The sequence below is a fragment of the Coptis chinensis genome, chromosome 2 (genome assembly GCF_015680905.1).
Source record: "Coptis chinensis isolate HL-2020 chromosome 2, ASM1568090v1, whole genome shotgun sequence".
In the NCBI taxonomy this organism is placed as follows: domain Eukaryota; kingdom Viridiplantae; phylum Streptophyta; class Magnoliopsida; order Ranunculales; family Ranunculaceae; genus Coptis; species Coptis chinensis.
In genome coordinates this window covers 92211506-92226046 of record NC_141457.1, presented here as the reverse complement: position 1 = coordinate 92226046, position 14541 = coordinate 92211506, and the positions used below count along the sequence as shown (strand labels likewise).

Sequence of the window (14541 nt, the reverse complement as noted above, 5' to 3'; positions counted from 1 at the left end):
TGAGCTGAAAAAACTCGTCTTGGGGACTTGGAAAAGTGTGTTGGGTGAACTGGGAAGAACATTATCTCTTCTTAGCAATAGAAGGTTCAATGGTAAATGCAGCCAATTTATTTCAACTAACCATTCCTTATGAAGCTAAAATGGTTAAGTTTCTCACAAGGTAACTTCCTGTATTATCAAGTTTGATTAATTATAATTCTTTTGGTGCAGTTTTATTTAAATTCTTGATGACCTTTTAACAGTTTTGGATCTACCACTCAAATCATATAGTGAATGTTCATAGTTTTGACAATTATTAGCTCGAACACATTCACAAAACATTTTAGGACAGGTGGCATTGGTTACAAACTCAAAGAGCATCTAAATCAATTTAGTAATATCTCTGTTCGTCACTCTATATCACATCAACCACTTACTCAATTTGCAAGTGTTCTACACAAGTTAAAGTTTAATTCTTGATTTGTTATGCTTTTACAACCCTGATAGATACAGACATGGTGAAAGATTGAATGTTAAGGTCTTATATTTTTCCTTTGTTTCACTGAATGATTAGATCTTTTGTTGTCATCTTTAAAAAGAAATCTAACGGTCCAGAAAATAGTATTTTTTGTAATCATCATTTGCCTAAGTTAGAGATTTCCAAATGAGTTGAAATTTTGTAGAGATGATGTTTATGGTGAGTAGATGATATTCACAAAAAATTAGGTCAGAATTCATTTTCTAGGTGAAGTTTTATTTACGTACTTAAGATCGGGCCTGATAAAGGACCTTAAATAAGTACCAAATCTAAAACACCCACAACTTCACCTACAAAATGAGTTATAACCTAATCTTTTGTGCATATGATCTACTAACCATAAAGAACATCACTACAAAAATTCAACTCGTTTGATATCCTCTAACTTAGATAAAATTATTTTCCACTTTTGAAAATATATATAAAGGTCTAGAAATGTCTAGTTTTTGCAATCATCTTTTGCCAATGTTAAAAATTGTCCAACGAGTTGAATTTTTGTAGAGATGTTCTTTATGGTTATTAGATCATATGCACAAAAGATTATGTTATAAATCATTTTGTAGGTGAAGTTGTGAGTGTTTTAGATTTGGTACTTATTTAAGGTCCTTTTAGGAGCCGGACTATATATATATTAGCAACATACAAATTATTACCAGAAGGTAAGAATGTAAGATGTCTTTTCTCCAGGAAAAATCGGAGGTACAGTCTGCTGCAAACAATAAATATTTATTGTGTGTTACCTTTTTAACTTGGTTATCTTGCAAATTAGCATCTTAAAGTGGTTATTTAGCTCAATAGAAGAGCACTTGGATGTGAAATACATCCCAAGAGATGGTGGTTCAAATCCACCAAGGTCCTGTCCATAATTTGAGATGGACATATGTGCCGCTCTAGATGAAATGAAGTCTATGGAGGTACATACTAAAATCAAGTTCTCTCATTTTTTTAGTGTGTGTGTGTTTTTTTTTTGATCAAAGAGGAAGTTGTTATCTTATGCCATGAACCACTACTCTTTAATTTACCAATAGAAGCATAATTTCTCAAGTTGATCAAGCACGTTAGTTTCTTCGTCCTCTTTTTGTCTATCATCCAAATTAGTGTGTTGCTAGAATAATTTTTCTATGGGAAGATCTATTAATTTGGTTTTGACTCTACTTTTAATGTCCTTTTGTTTGGTCTAATCTAATTGGGGCATGTCTTATTTATGACAAAAGATTTTCACCAGCTTAACAAGCTTTTGGAGAATGAATATGTTGGGACCTCCTTTGCTGTTAGGCAGGTGAGGACAATTTCTGGGATTCAGGCTCTTCGCAGTGCTTATGACATCTCTTCTAATACTAATGCGAAGTGGGCAAATTTACTGGTTTTATTTGTGCTGGTTGTTGGATACCGCATTGTGTTGTTTATTTTGCTATATTTCCATGTAAGTGAGAACATAGCAATCTGTCGGTTCTATCACTTCTATGCATGTAATAGAAATACAAACAGGGGAAGATGAATATAGTATCTTGCCCGGTACTTGGTCATTCTTCTTGGCTAGTGCGTACTTTTAGCTCTTCACTTTCAAGTCTGGATTTTGCCTTGCAATGCAAGTTTAGAAATGTGCCTGATACATTGATTGTTAATTTGTTGCATGATAGATGTTTCGAAGCTTGCCTTAATGTTTAGTCAAGGTTAAAATGGATCCTCTGCATCAATAATGAGGGCCTTGGAGGGTGTCAATATAAACTGAGTGTAACTCTTGGAGGCTTAGACCACCTTGAAGATATGGTGGCTTTATAGCTAAAGCTACTTCGAGGTCATTATACTGCTGTAGGGGATTGGATGATATTGGCATTTGTGCCATGAAGATCACAAAGTGTGCCACTCATACGTGAATGCAAGTGGTACTGGTGTGAAATATCAATCATTTTTTCCACAAGCTTTACTTTATCATTAGTGGCAAAAATGACAACAATGGCAGTTCACTTTGGGAAATGCTCTTCTAATTAGTCTTTTTGGTTTTTAGTTTTTTAGTTTTAGATAATCAAGTGCAGGAGTCAATAGAGTTGCAGGTTCAGTCCATAGTAAACAAATATATGAAGGGGGTTATTCAAACTTAAGACTGTTTTGATTAAATTAATGAAATTATATGCTTTCAAAAAAAAATAAAATAAAATGTGGTATGCATTTTAACTTTTGATTAAATTCAAAATATTGTTGAGCTAATAACTTGTACACTCAATTAATTTCTGACTAACTAATTCGCGAAAATGTAGTGTAATAGTGGAAGACTATTGCTCATATGAAGTCATTAAGAATAAGGTATCCGCACCAATGCACCATGTGTAGGTTTGTTTCATGAACTTCTATTATGAATAATCAGCAATTGAAGCTAAATTGGTTCAGTTTGTACACCAATAAACACTCACAAAATAAAATTGGTGTCAGCAGTAGTAATACTATTGTTGAATTGCATTCCAGCAATATATGCACCTTCTTTGCGACCGGGCCGAATTCATTTTGTCAATATATTTGGGATATGAGAGAGTAGAGGTCTTAGAGATGCTGTTCTTTGTACGTGTACAACTGGGCCAAAACACCTCATTTTTTGGGTTAAGGCTTCAACCGTAAATGCCTGATAAAAATTAGGATCCCCATAGGCCATATCAATGACAGCCATTCTTACACTCTTACATTTAAATGGTCATCTACAGCTGGACGACTCAAAATTTTCTTGCCCAAGCTAAATGAAACAAATGCCGACAATAACATAGAAAAATTAATTGCTAACTGCCTGAAAGTGAGAAGCAAATATCTGCATTAAACTAACATCAAATAATAACTCACTGGAAATCAGAAACTCGATGTAACTGGATTGAACAAACCTCAAAGAAGAATAATTAATGGGAAATCGAAAACTGGATGCAAATGCATTAACATCAAAGAATAATTAACGGAAAATTGGAAACTTAATCCAAATGCATTGAACTAACTTCAAATAATAATAAACGAGAAATCAAAAATCAGAAATCGGATACAAATGAATTGAACTAACCTCAAAGAATAATTAATGCAAAATCGGAAATTTGATGCAAATGAATTAACATCAAAGAATAATTAATTTGATGCAAATGAATTAACATCAAATGAATTAAATCGGAAATTTGATGCAAATGAATTAACATCAAAGAATAATTAACATCAAAGAATAATTAACATCAAGAAATTGGAAACTGGATTCAAATGCATTGAACTAACCTCAAAGAATCACTCACGGAAAATCGGAAACTCGATTCAACTAGATTGAACAAACCTCAAAGAAAATTAATTAACATGAAATTGAAAACTTGATGTAAATGTATTAACATCAAAGAATATTTAACAGAAAATTAGAAACTAGATCCAAATACATTGAACTAACCTTAAAGAATAATAAACAAGAAATTGGAAACTGAATGCAATTGCATGCAAATGAATTGAACTAACCTCAAAGAATAATTAAATATGAAACTGGGCAAATGAATTGAACTAATCTTAAAGAATAATTAACATGAAATCATAAACTTAATACAAATACATTGGACTAATCTTAAAGAATAATTAACAGAAAATCGAAAACTTGTCGCAACTGCATCTAACTAACCCCAACGAATAATTAACGGAAAATCGGAAATTGCATGCAAATGTATCGATCAAACCCCAAAGAATATGAACTAACCTTAAAGAATGGTTAATGAGAAATCGAAAACTGGATGTAGACCATCTTTAAATTAATGAATATTTTGAAGGAAAAAAATAATTTTCACTCAATGGATTGGGCTTCCAGTGTATTTATTTTTATAAAAACCTCATTACTATTAAAAAGTTTGTGAATAAAAAAACTTCTACGTATCCTCATAGCTAGAAGCATACTATTATTAGTTTTTCTATTGTTATCATGTCTTCTAATGAAATTGCTTTTTGTTGTTTGTTTCTTCTATTACAATTTTTCTTAACCCAATATTTAAATAGGATACAAAGGCGCCCTTTTGTATATCAACAATATTTTTGGGCTTTCTGTATTTGAAATGGTGTTAGTCTCTTTTCGTTTGATCAGAATGTATATGTAGTTTTTGGACATGTAATTTGGTAGGGGTTACAACGATTCATCATTATGCTTGATCACAAGTTGGTGCTTCTTTTAAAATGTTAAAGGTTAACACTCTGGCAATTTTGAAGTTTCAGAATTATACAAAAAAAAAATGATACGTACAAGCGTTTGAGCTTATTCTATCTAATTAATAACCTGCTTAGCAAACAATTTAAATTACAACAACAACTATAGCGTTTGTCTTTTTCTAATTACAAAGTTATTGATAGCACGAGCTCATCTTACAAAGCAATGCCCTTTCTCATCAAAAGGGAAATAATGGCCATGTTAAGATTATTACAAATATTTTTTCCGAGCCATTAAAAAAACAAATAAAACAACGACACCCGATCGACGATGTATTATATGTAGTCGGAATGTCTTGACAAGTATAGTCATTGAAAATGGTGTTTATCATATCTATTTTCATATGATTGAGAATGTTTCCTATTCAAGTAACTTCAATATGATCATTGCCTCATTGGGCATTCGCACAGGACTTCAATAAAACTTTTATTTTCCAGCAACAAAAAAAAATCAAATGGTTTTTTCATTGATGAGTTTTTTCTTTTTATGGAGAGTGGAGTTTTCACATTACAAGAAATTTGAATGAGCAATCAATATAACATTCATATCTCTCATAGTTCTGCATAGTAGCAAATATTTTTCAGAATAATTTATATAACGGCACCCGTTCATAGAATGGGTTCAAAAACTAGTTTTAAGGTCATGTCATTAGAGTTGGGTGTGCATAAAATCAGAGTGAACTCTATTTCTCTTGGACTATTCAAATTAGAGATAACTGAAGGGCTGATGCATAAAGAATGAATGTCATTAGAGTTGGGATTTGGCACTTTAGACCCGGGCACTTACATAGTTACATCACTTGTCCGTTATTTGATCCACGACTCATCAGAATATGTGTCAGGCAACATGTTCATTGTTGATGCTGGAACCACATTACCCGGTGTTCCCATTTTTTCTTCTGTTTATGCTTGTAAATAAAAACCATCAGGGAGTGACTCTCTATGACAAATGCGGGGGGGAGGGGAGGGGAGTACGACTGGGTAGATGAAATGTCAAGTATACTCTTAATGCAAAATAAAAAACGGCTCGAATAGATGAAAGGTCAAGTATACTCCCAACACAAAATAATAAACGGCCCGACCCAACCGAAACGACTCGGTGTATATAGTATGAACTGTTCATACGTATTTTGGGTTTGGGCGGGGGGTACACTGTTTATACATCAACATAAGCTATGAACAATCAATGTTCATACCTCAACATAAGCTATGAACAATCACTATTTATATGAACAATCCTTTGCTCATATTTATTTGGGACATGAACAATCATTGTTCATATATATTTGGGGTATGAACAATTACTTTTCATACTTCAATATAATGTATGATTAGTAAGAACACCTCTTGGAGTATGAACAATTTCATACCTATTTGGGTTGTTCATACCCCAACATGAACTATGGATTAAAGATTATTCATATGAACAATCATTGTTCATACTTATTTGGGGTATGCTTTAACATGATCGAGCTATGAACAATCATTGTTTATACCTATTTGGGGTATAAACAATCAATGTTCATATATCAACATAATGTATGATCAGTAAGAATAACACCAATTGGAGTATGAACAATCATTGTTTATACTTGAACAATAATTATTGTTTATACATCAACATATTGGAATTGTATGAGTTACGTTAACCTATTTGGGTATGAATACATCAACATAAAGTATGAACACTCATTGTTCATAGCAAAACGACAGAAAAGGTAAACTTGGAAAATATTTATTTCAAATTCGGATTATTTGTCCTTACGAATTATTTTCACTCGAAAATTGGTTTTTCGGGTTGTTTACACCCGAAAATTAGAGTGATTTTCAATGTAATCGATTATTACAAATGTACGATGAGGTAAATGGAGAAAACTATATTATTTTTTTGAGATTTTCTGTAATTAACTATTATTGAATAACATTAGATGATATTTTCAGATAAATTATCATCATAAAAAAGTTTCTCTGCCATGGAAAGTTTTCTCAAATGGCGAGCTATCTCTTGCTTGCCATAACTGAAAATTTTGACATTTATATATGATGAAGTTATGAACATAGGTTGATAGGTGTGGAATGCCGAATGCGTGTGGCAATTTACTAAAATTAAGGCATATCAAAATATCAAATACCATCAAAATGTGAGCATTTATATATCGGGCATGCAGTTAGCAAAATATCAATAATTGCCGCAGCAGTTTGTCCACAATCCACATCCAAGTATCCAACAAAGTCACGTCCAAAAATATCCTAGGCCGTTTTCCACTTTTCCGTATCCACAAACTGCTACTACTAGTAGAGTAGTAGTACATACAGGCGGAACAAACAACCAAAGAAAGAGAGGGAGAGAGGGTGTGGCAGTGGGAGGGAGGGTTGTTTATAAACATTTTTTTTTAAAAAAATGTCTATTATTGAAGAGAATAGGGAGGAGGAGCAACATCGAGAGGGACAAGTATTGATGCAAAGTCTAGATCGTTTTTCTAATACACTTGATCGTTTTATCGAATGGAACACGGAAACTCTTATGAATAGAATAGCAGAACTAGACAAGAAAGTAGGTGATGTTGAAGCCCTGAAAGATGAGTTGAAACGTAAAGAAATTAGAATTGCTGCTCTTGAACAAGAAATCAAGGATAACAGATGCGTTTTCTTTGTTTTTTCGTTTTTAGGGATAGTAACTGCATCATTGTATTTCGTGATGAAAACGAAGTAGGGTTTTAGGGTTTTTTCTAGGTTCTTTAGGCTTAACGGATTGATTAGGGTTGTGCGCCAATGCTATAAAATTCTTATCGTTGAACAACATATTTCTCATTTTAATACATTACTTTTGGTTTTTCTTTATTGTCTTGATGCGTGGTTGTTTGAGACTTGAGTACGTGTGTAATGATCTTTCCTTTTTATACATTTTAGACTTGTTTGATGTTGCTCCATAGCCAAATCACCAGACACATCACGGGGCTAATTTATAGTTTCTAATGGTGTTATACTGTTATGTAGGGATGTTTAATTAAAATGATTCATTTTGAGTTTTGACATGGATGCATGTAAGATGTATGATTTGTGAAATTAGCAAAAAGAAAAGAGTATTGAGATATTCGTTTTAGGGAATAGGAAGTATGCATGTACAGTTTCACACTTTTACTACTGTATTATAGAAGGAACTTCTTTTCCCTGACAGCCCTCTGTTTAATTATAGAAACTTCCACCTCAGTTCTTCCTAGTCACTATATTTACAAGCACCTTCTGTAGGAGATGATTAGTTGCGTGATGTAGCGGGTCCATGAAATGTGTGTTTTTCCTATTTGAAGGTGTGAGTGATAGAGATATTCAACCAAACGCCGGCAAAAATGTGCACCCTACATTGGGCTGCGGGTGAATGGGAGTGTACCAGATCGATATACCTTGTAAAGAAGAGTCCAATGTATTCTTCAGGAAAGAAGATAGTTCATAAATAAATCTTCAGGAACAATAACGGTAAGTATCTCTCTGTGTTTTTCTGCATCGACGCCCCAGCCCCCAGGAAGTGAGAAATCTATAACTGTGTACTTTTGTTGATTAAATTGACTAATAAATTGAGCTCTGGGAAATAGAAGGCAACAAAAGATGATATTGAAGTTACCAAAACAAAAAAAAAGATGATATTGAAATTCCTAAGGCTAAACATATCTCTCTTAAGTTTTAACTACTGCATTCTTAAGATTCAGAGGGTTTGTCTATATTATACTCTATGCTTACAGTGATCTGAGAAATGCATGCTTCAGTATATCAATCTTACCAGTTACCACTAAAACATACTTCCACAAATATGAGTTCAACTAGGCACTAACAATAACGATAGGTATCTAAAATTATGAGTAAAGAATATGCCCAACTAACTGTACTGATGAAAATACTTGGCACTTAGAGATGTCACTATGTCAGACATAGACGCAACTAGTAATGTATCAAAGCCGCATACCTTTAGACAAATGAAACCACTGGAATCAAAAGAAATATATCTAGTTGTCTATTGTGCTAGATCCAACAAAAAAAAACTACACAATAAAAGGGAGAAAATGGAGAATCTGATGCTAGAAAAAAAGTTGCCAAATGTACTAGACTATCGATAATGTCATCATGACAAGGTCTATTCAATCAACTCCCTTAGTACATTATTCTTCAGAAGACAACTTTGACAACAACCTTATATATACTGTCTGAAATAGCACAAAGTCCTTTAAGCTACACTTCTTTGACTTCCCAAAACGTTCTGTATCATTTGTTGATACAATGCTCTTTGATTTGTATCTCCGGACCTCATTTTGCTCTATTTCTGCATCAAAAGACCATAGAGCATCAATAACAATTCAAGGCAACATGATTCAAGTTACAGTATGTAAGTCACACGATGAGATATTACAGAATGAGTTGCTAAATATTTGAATCATGCTCAACTGAATACCTTAAGGGTATTTTAGCATGGAAGTAGGGATAATAACACAGGTCTAATTAGACAGTTGAAGCATATACAAATGCCATTACAGTAAAAACTGAAGTAATAGTTAGCAATGAATATTGATAACACACTCAAAACAAGAAGAACAGAGCACTACAGCGCGATGCATCGACTAAAGACCCCACTGCCCCATATGAGTAACCCACCCCCTGCACACACACAAATCCACTTGGGAGTTGGGATTACACAACTGACGCATGGTGGTCAAGCATTTTAAAAGGATTCTACTCCTCACATACTCTTACTGCAGACATCATCAGTTTATTACTTTACTGTGATAAATATGCAAAGCCCCAGTACTAAAATCACAAAATGTGTTACTAGATTCTTAGGAGTTCTGTCCACCAGCGACTATCATCTGATATGAGGTTTATATAATCAGTGAATGAGAGGCAAATGGATTAAAACTTCAAGGATTCTGAACATTGTTTCAAAATTTGTATCTCTAACTTTACCAGTCTAATGATTGTTCAATAACTTTCAAGCAGAAACCTTTTGATTGTTTAACCCCAAAGCTAATACAGCAAACGTAAGAGAACAAGAATCTTCTATGATTATAGTCCCTACACATGGTGACTCTCCACATAATATCTCACTTCCATACATTCCTGAGACACAAAGCCAGACCTCTTATTCCATGGATTTGACACCAAACTGCATTGCAAATAGGAGTATACAACTATGATCTTATACCGCCTCCCAACTGTTTTCTTCATTCAAGTTGTACTAAAAAAATGGCTATTATTATTTGCAAAAAAAGAGACAAGCCTTCAAGGTTAATCCTTAACAGGAGCAGGCCCCTGAAGACACTCCAAGAACCAATTCCCTTTTCGAATGCCAACTTATTTTTTAAACTACTTTCATGAACTTCCCCCTCTTGCTCATAAACAACCTTTCTCTTTTATCTGAATTTTCTACCCAGACTTCCCAGATGTTACAATGCAATTTCGTCTTAATGAAGCTCCAATACTTAAAAGACTTTTCAAAAATTTCCATTAAAACGCCTTCCAACCTTCAGGATCAGGGATACTGATTTTATCCTAACAGGAAAGTGTACTAAGGTCAGAAATTTTTTACAGTTACTGTTAATATTTTATCTCAGTTCAACAATTTTAAACCAACCAAAGAGAATATATTTAGTGATCAACAAACAACGGCCCACACCTTCTTGAGGTATACCAGTATTGAAGCTTCCTTTATTTAATTTAATGTTAAATAAGAAACTATTATGTTTATTGAAACCTGTAAATGTTATCACATATCAGGAGTAATTGAATATATGACTCCAGTATTTCTTCAAGCAATTCAGCAAAGGAAAAGGGGCAACTTTAACAAGAAAGCATTATGCCGATGTCGTCTAACATAAACCTAGAACATAGAACATCAAAGTTACAAACAATATATTTGCAGTAAATATGCTTTTACCTATTTATCTATCGGAGCCCGCCAGAACATCAAATAATCCACAGCAACTTTTCCATGAAGTCGGTCGTACTGTGGGTGGAACCGTAGCTACCTCTTTCTGCTGATCAATTCAATAACAAAACACAATATCAGCTCATTCAATAATTAATACAGATTGAAAACAATACTAATATTAGCTCATTCTAAATAACATACCTGATTATCCGAGCTTAATGTAACATGAGACTCTTTCCGATCTCCATTTCCATTACTAGTCTCAACACTCCTATCATTCAACTGCGGCAACATTTTCTCCTCTACATCCTTCAGCTGCGAACTCGAATCCCCACTTTTCTCAGCTGGGTTGACTTCATCAACACCTTGAATAACTTCTTTCACTGGATTCACAACCACCTCTTCAGTCACCGAAACAACTTCCCCAACCGGCTCATTAACCTCCACAGTCTCAACAACAAGAACCGGCTTCTCCACCCCGTCCTTTGATTCGCTCAATTCCTCCATCTTTGGTACTTCATTTGAAGTATTCCCATTTAATCTTTCCTCAATATTAACAACTCTACTCTCAAAATCAACATAGGGTTCTTTCACAGCCTCAATATCAATAACTCTAGTCTCGAAATCGACTTCTTTAGTCTCAACCAAGTCTTCCCCAGTATCCCCAGTATCCCCAACAACCTCAAAACTCTTCCCTTGATCTTTCCTTAATGGATTTTGATGTTCATGTGAAGTAGTTGGTGAACTAACTGACCCACTATCACTATCTTTCTCATCATAAGATTTCGAATCCCCATTTCCTAATCATTACAAACATAAACCAATCATGGGCCATCCTTAAAATGATAAATTCTTAACAAATCAATAACAATAATAATAAAAACAAAAAAGCTTATTATATTATTACCTTCTTGTGTAGCAAGCTGTTCCTTCTTTCTCTTTGCAGCTTTTCTTCTCTTTGCTGCTCCTGATGGCATCTTTGCTCTGAGTGTGTTTGGGATTCTAGAACAGTGAACAGGTAGGTTGCTCCTATTTTTGTTTTGTTTTGAGATAAAATAATATATAAGGGCTTGTTTGGTATTTTCAAAAGAAAGTAATGAATGGAAAGTTGGAATTAAAGGTGCCGACGGCTAATTGAATAGTAATATTGAAAATTTTGAGTTACTTTTGGGGATTTTGTTTATGAAATGGTGTGTTAAGCTGTCTAAATGTTAATTAATTGTTGGATACTGATTAATCATTTAGTATGCATGTCGACACACCCAGGTTAATCTGATTTTGCCAGGCTGCTTTTGAAAACTGATTTTTCCGATTTTTCTGAGAGTTTTAGGATGTTTTTTCAACTTTGAGAAATTTCAAGTGAAATTAGAGAATTGAGAGAGTTTTTGTGAAACAAGATAGATAGATAACAAATATTTTTCAATCACGAATGCGCATTTCAATGCGGCATATTTTGAGAATTGTTTTTCTTGTGGCTTGTGCATACATATTGGTGTTTGAAAATTTTATGATTTCGGGTTTCCACATTATAGGAATTATTTGTCCGTGTGTTTGTTGGTATGTGGCCAAAAAGTGATGATTGAATCATCCAAAAGGTTATTCGGTGTGTACTTTGAAATGAAAATGCGGACGGATCAACTGGGGGTTTTAATTTGGATGAGCGGGAGATTGAAAAACAACTGAAATTGGGGAAATGATGTGCATGTTATGTACAGTCCCAAATGTCCCAACTCCCAACGCCAGATGAATTCCGTGTTCACCCTTAAATTCCACCACATGTTCACATTTCATATCTTTTTTTTTTTGGTAACCACATTTCATATCATTAGACATTAGGTTTTACAGGCATGGAGCACTTATTAGACACGGTTAAGAGAATATATGTCTGACAGTTTAATGACGCTGTCACGAGCTTCTCGATAGATAGATCCGACAACAAAGACATTACCAGTTTGGTAACTTTGCACTAATCATGCTTAAAAAAAATGCGTAGTCCAAGATCTAGATCTAAGCATAGGCAAGAATTTTGTCTCTAATTTCATTGAAATTTTTGGATAAACGGGTATATTTCAGGTTGAATTCTCTAATGTCTAATCTTGAGAATTTCACGATATTAATGTCCACTAGTCTTGGGCAGTGGTTCTCCATATAGGTATGTTCTCTCTCTCTTTTTTGACAATTTTTTTTTTTTTTTTTTTTTTTTTGGTGGGTCCAATTAGGGGTGATAATTTGGGCCTCAAGCTCTTAATCTGTCTCCGAGCTCAAAATTATATGTTCTAGCTAGGGCTGTCAACGGGCTGAACTTGAACAAGACTCACATATGTCCAAAGTCTCGTCCAAATTATATTTACATTTAGAAGGTCTAAATTCCGGTCTAGATCCCGTTGGACATGATCAGATTCGGGGCTGACCTAGATCCAATAAAATTACATAGAAATAGTGTATTTTTTTTATTATTTCTCTAAAAAAAATTGAAATAGAGTGTAGTAAGACTCAAACCCAAGCCTTATATGTGGCACTACAACACTAATACATCAAGTATCTTAACATTTTATGTATACTTAGTAGTTACAAATTTAATAGTATTTATTTGAAAAACTAAAAAAATAACATTAGTTTTAAGGTCGGGCCGTTATCGGATCGGACGGGGTATGCCCATAACTGGCCCAATAGTTTTATCGGACAACATTTAAGTTATAAGTTCCTATCTTATCGATTCTGATTCAATTGGGCTTTGGGCTTGGCCTGGCCAATTGACAGCCCTAGTTCTAGCTCTAAAAAATTGGTCATCACATATTTGAGGGCGCGGGCCGGCCCATCTCTCATGCCTATAAGGGGCGAGCTTAGGTTCTGAAGTATGAGCCCGACCCTCATTAAGCCCTCACCGGCCCTCATTTTATATTATATTTATGTATTATAATTTAATTATCTAAGTTGTATAAAAAAAAATTCACTAAATTAGTTTTCAATAGGGGATATATTATAACATAACATATGTATTTTTTGTAATTGATTGAATGATAGGTATATAAGTCATACATAAAAGAAAATCCAATATAACAACATAGTTAAGTATGAAAAATATAGATATTTTAAGAGTATCGTCTCTATTTTTTTTTTCTTCTAAAGACATAAGAATTAGTTTTGTATAATAAGTTAAAATTAATATACATAATCAAAGTATGATGAAATTAAATAAAAAATTACCCGAAAAATTAAGTAAATTAGTAAAGTATAATTCGACTTGGCCCTAGTTTGGCCCTAAAAAAAATGAGAACTGAGAGGCCAATTAAGGGCTTGAGTTTTCATGTCACGACTCTACTCAACCCCGCCCTCAATACAAAATAGGGGTAGGCTGCCCCAGCCATCAATCATGAGGGCTTTTATGGTTTGAGGGCCTAATGATTGATCCCGGCCCGGCCTTTTTAACACCTTTAAGTCCAACAGAAGTTATTATTTAAAAAATCTACTAATTATATAAACTCTACTTATACAAACTCTAAAAAAACTCTGGAAAACAATTAATTATAAACTGATTTTTTGTGAAGATATTATCCTTACAATATAGACCACCTTTAGAAAAAATCAACGCACTTGAAAATGTCTAGACGTATCAAAATTTGCTTACAATGTTATTAAATTATCCAACGGTTTAGATTTTTCAAATTTCAAAATAACTTTTGACAAGATTAAACATTTTCATTTGGGTTGAATTTTTGTAGAGAGATTCTCCATTATGAAAAAAAAAACTATCTTTACCAAAAATAACCCTCAATTCATCTTATAAATCCACTTTTAGTGGTGGAGTTTATACAACGTGCTCGAAAAACCACCAAAAGACAAAAAGAACTGGCTGGCTCAAATGGCTAACGTATAAAATAATTATGGATTGTTAGAATAGATGGACGGCTCA

General features: G+C 33.7%; 1 protein-coding gene and 1 pseudogene across 3 annotated transcripts in view; one reads left to right on the top strand and one right to left on the bottom strand.

Moving 5' to 3' along the window:
• Window positions 1-5633, top strand: part of LOC147518968 (uncharacterized) — a 28344-nt pseudogene extending 22711 nt beyond the window's left edge. Inside the window, exon 4 of the transcript XR_015213125.1 lies at window positions 5355-5633. The product of XR_015213125.1 is annotated as an uncharacterized LOC147518968 (transcript). The remainder of the gene's footprint in view (window positions 1-5354) is intronic.
• A 3149-nt stretch (window positions 5634-8782) lies between these two features.
• Window positions 8783-12126, bottom strand: LOC147518967 (uncharacterized). 2 transcript variants are annotated; one of them, XM_086590645.1, is made up of 4 exons: window positions 11536-12126; window positions 10830-11428; window positions 10635-10734; window positions 8783-9026 (listed from the first exon to the last, which is right to left on the bottom strand). In XM_086590645.1, the coding sequence occupies exons 1-3, from the start codon at window positions 11603-11605 to the stop codon at window positions 10639-10641; spliced, it is 765 nt and encodes a 254-aa protein (XP_086446771.1). In that variant the 5' UTR covers window positions 11606-12126; the 3' UTR covers window positions 8783-9026; window positions 10635-10638. The 2 variants fall into 2 exon arrangements, with proteins under 2 accessions (XP_086446771.1, XP_086446772.1); XM_086590646.1 differs by having other exon boundaries at window positions 10635-10731; window positions 11536-11841.
• Between the last annotated feature and the right edge of the window lie 2415 nt (window positions 12127-14541).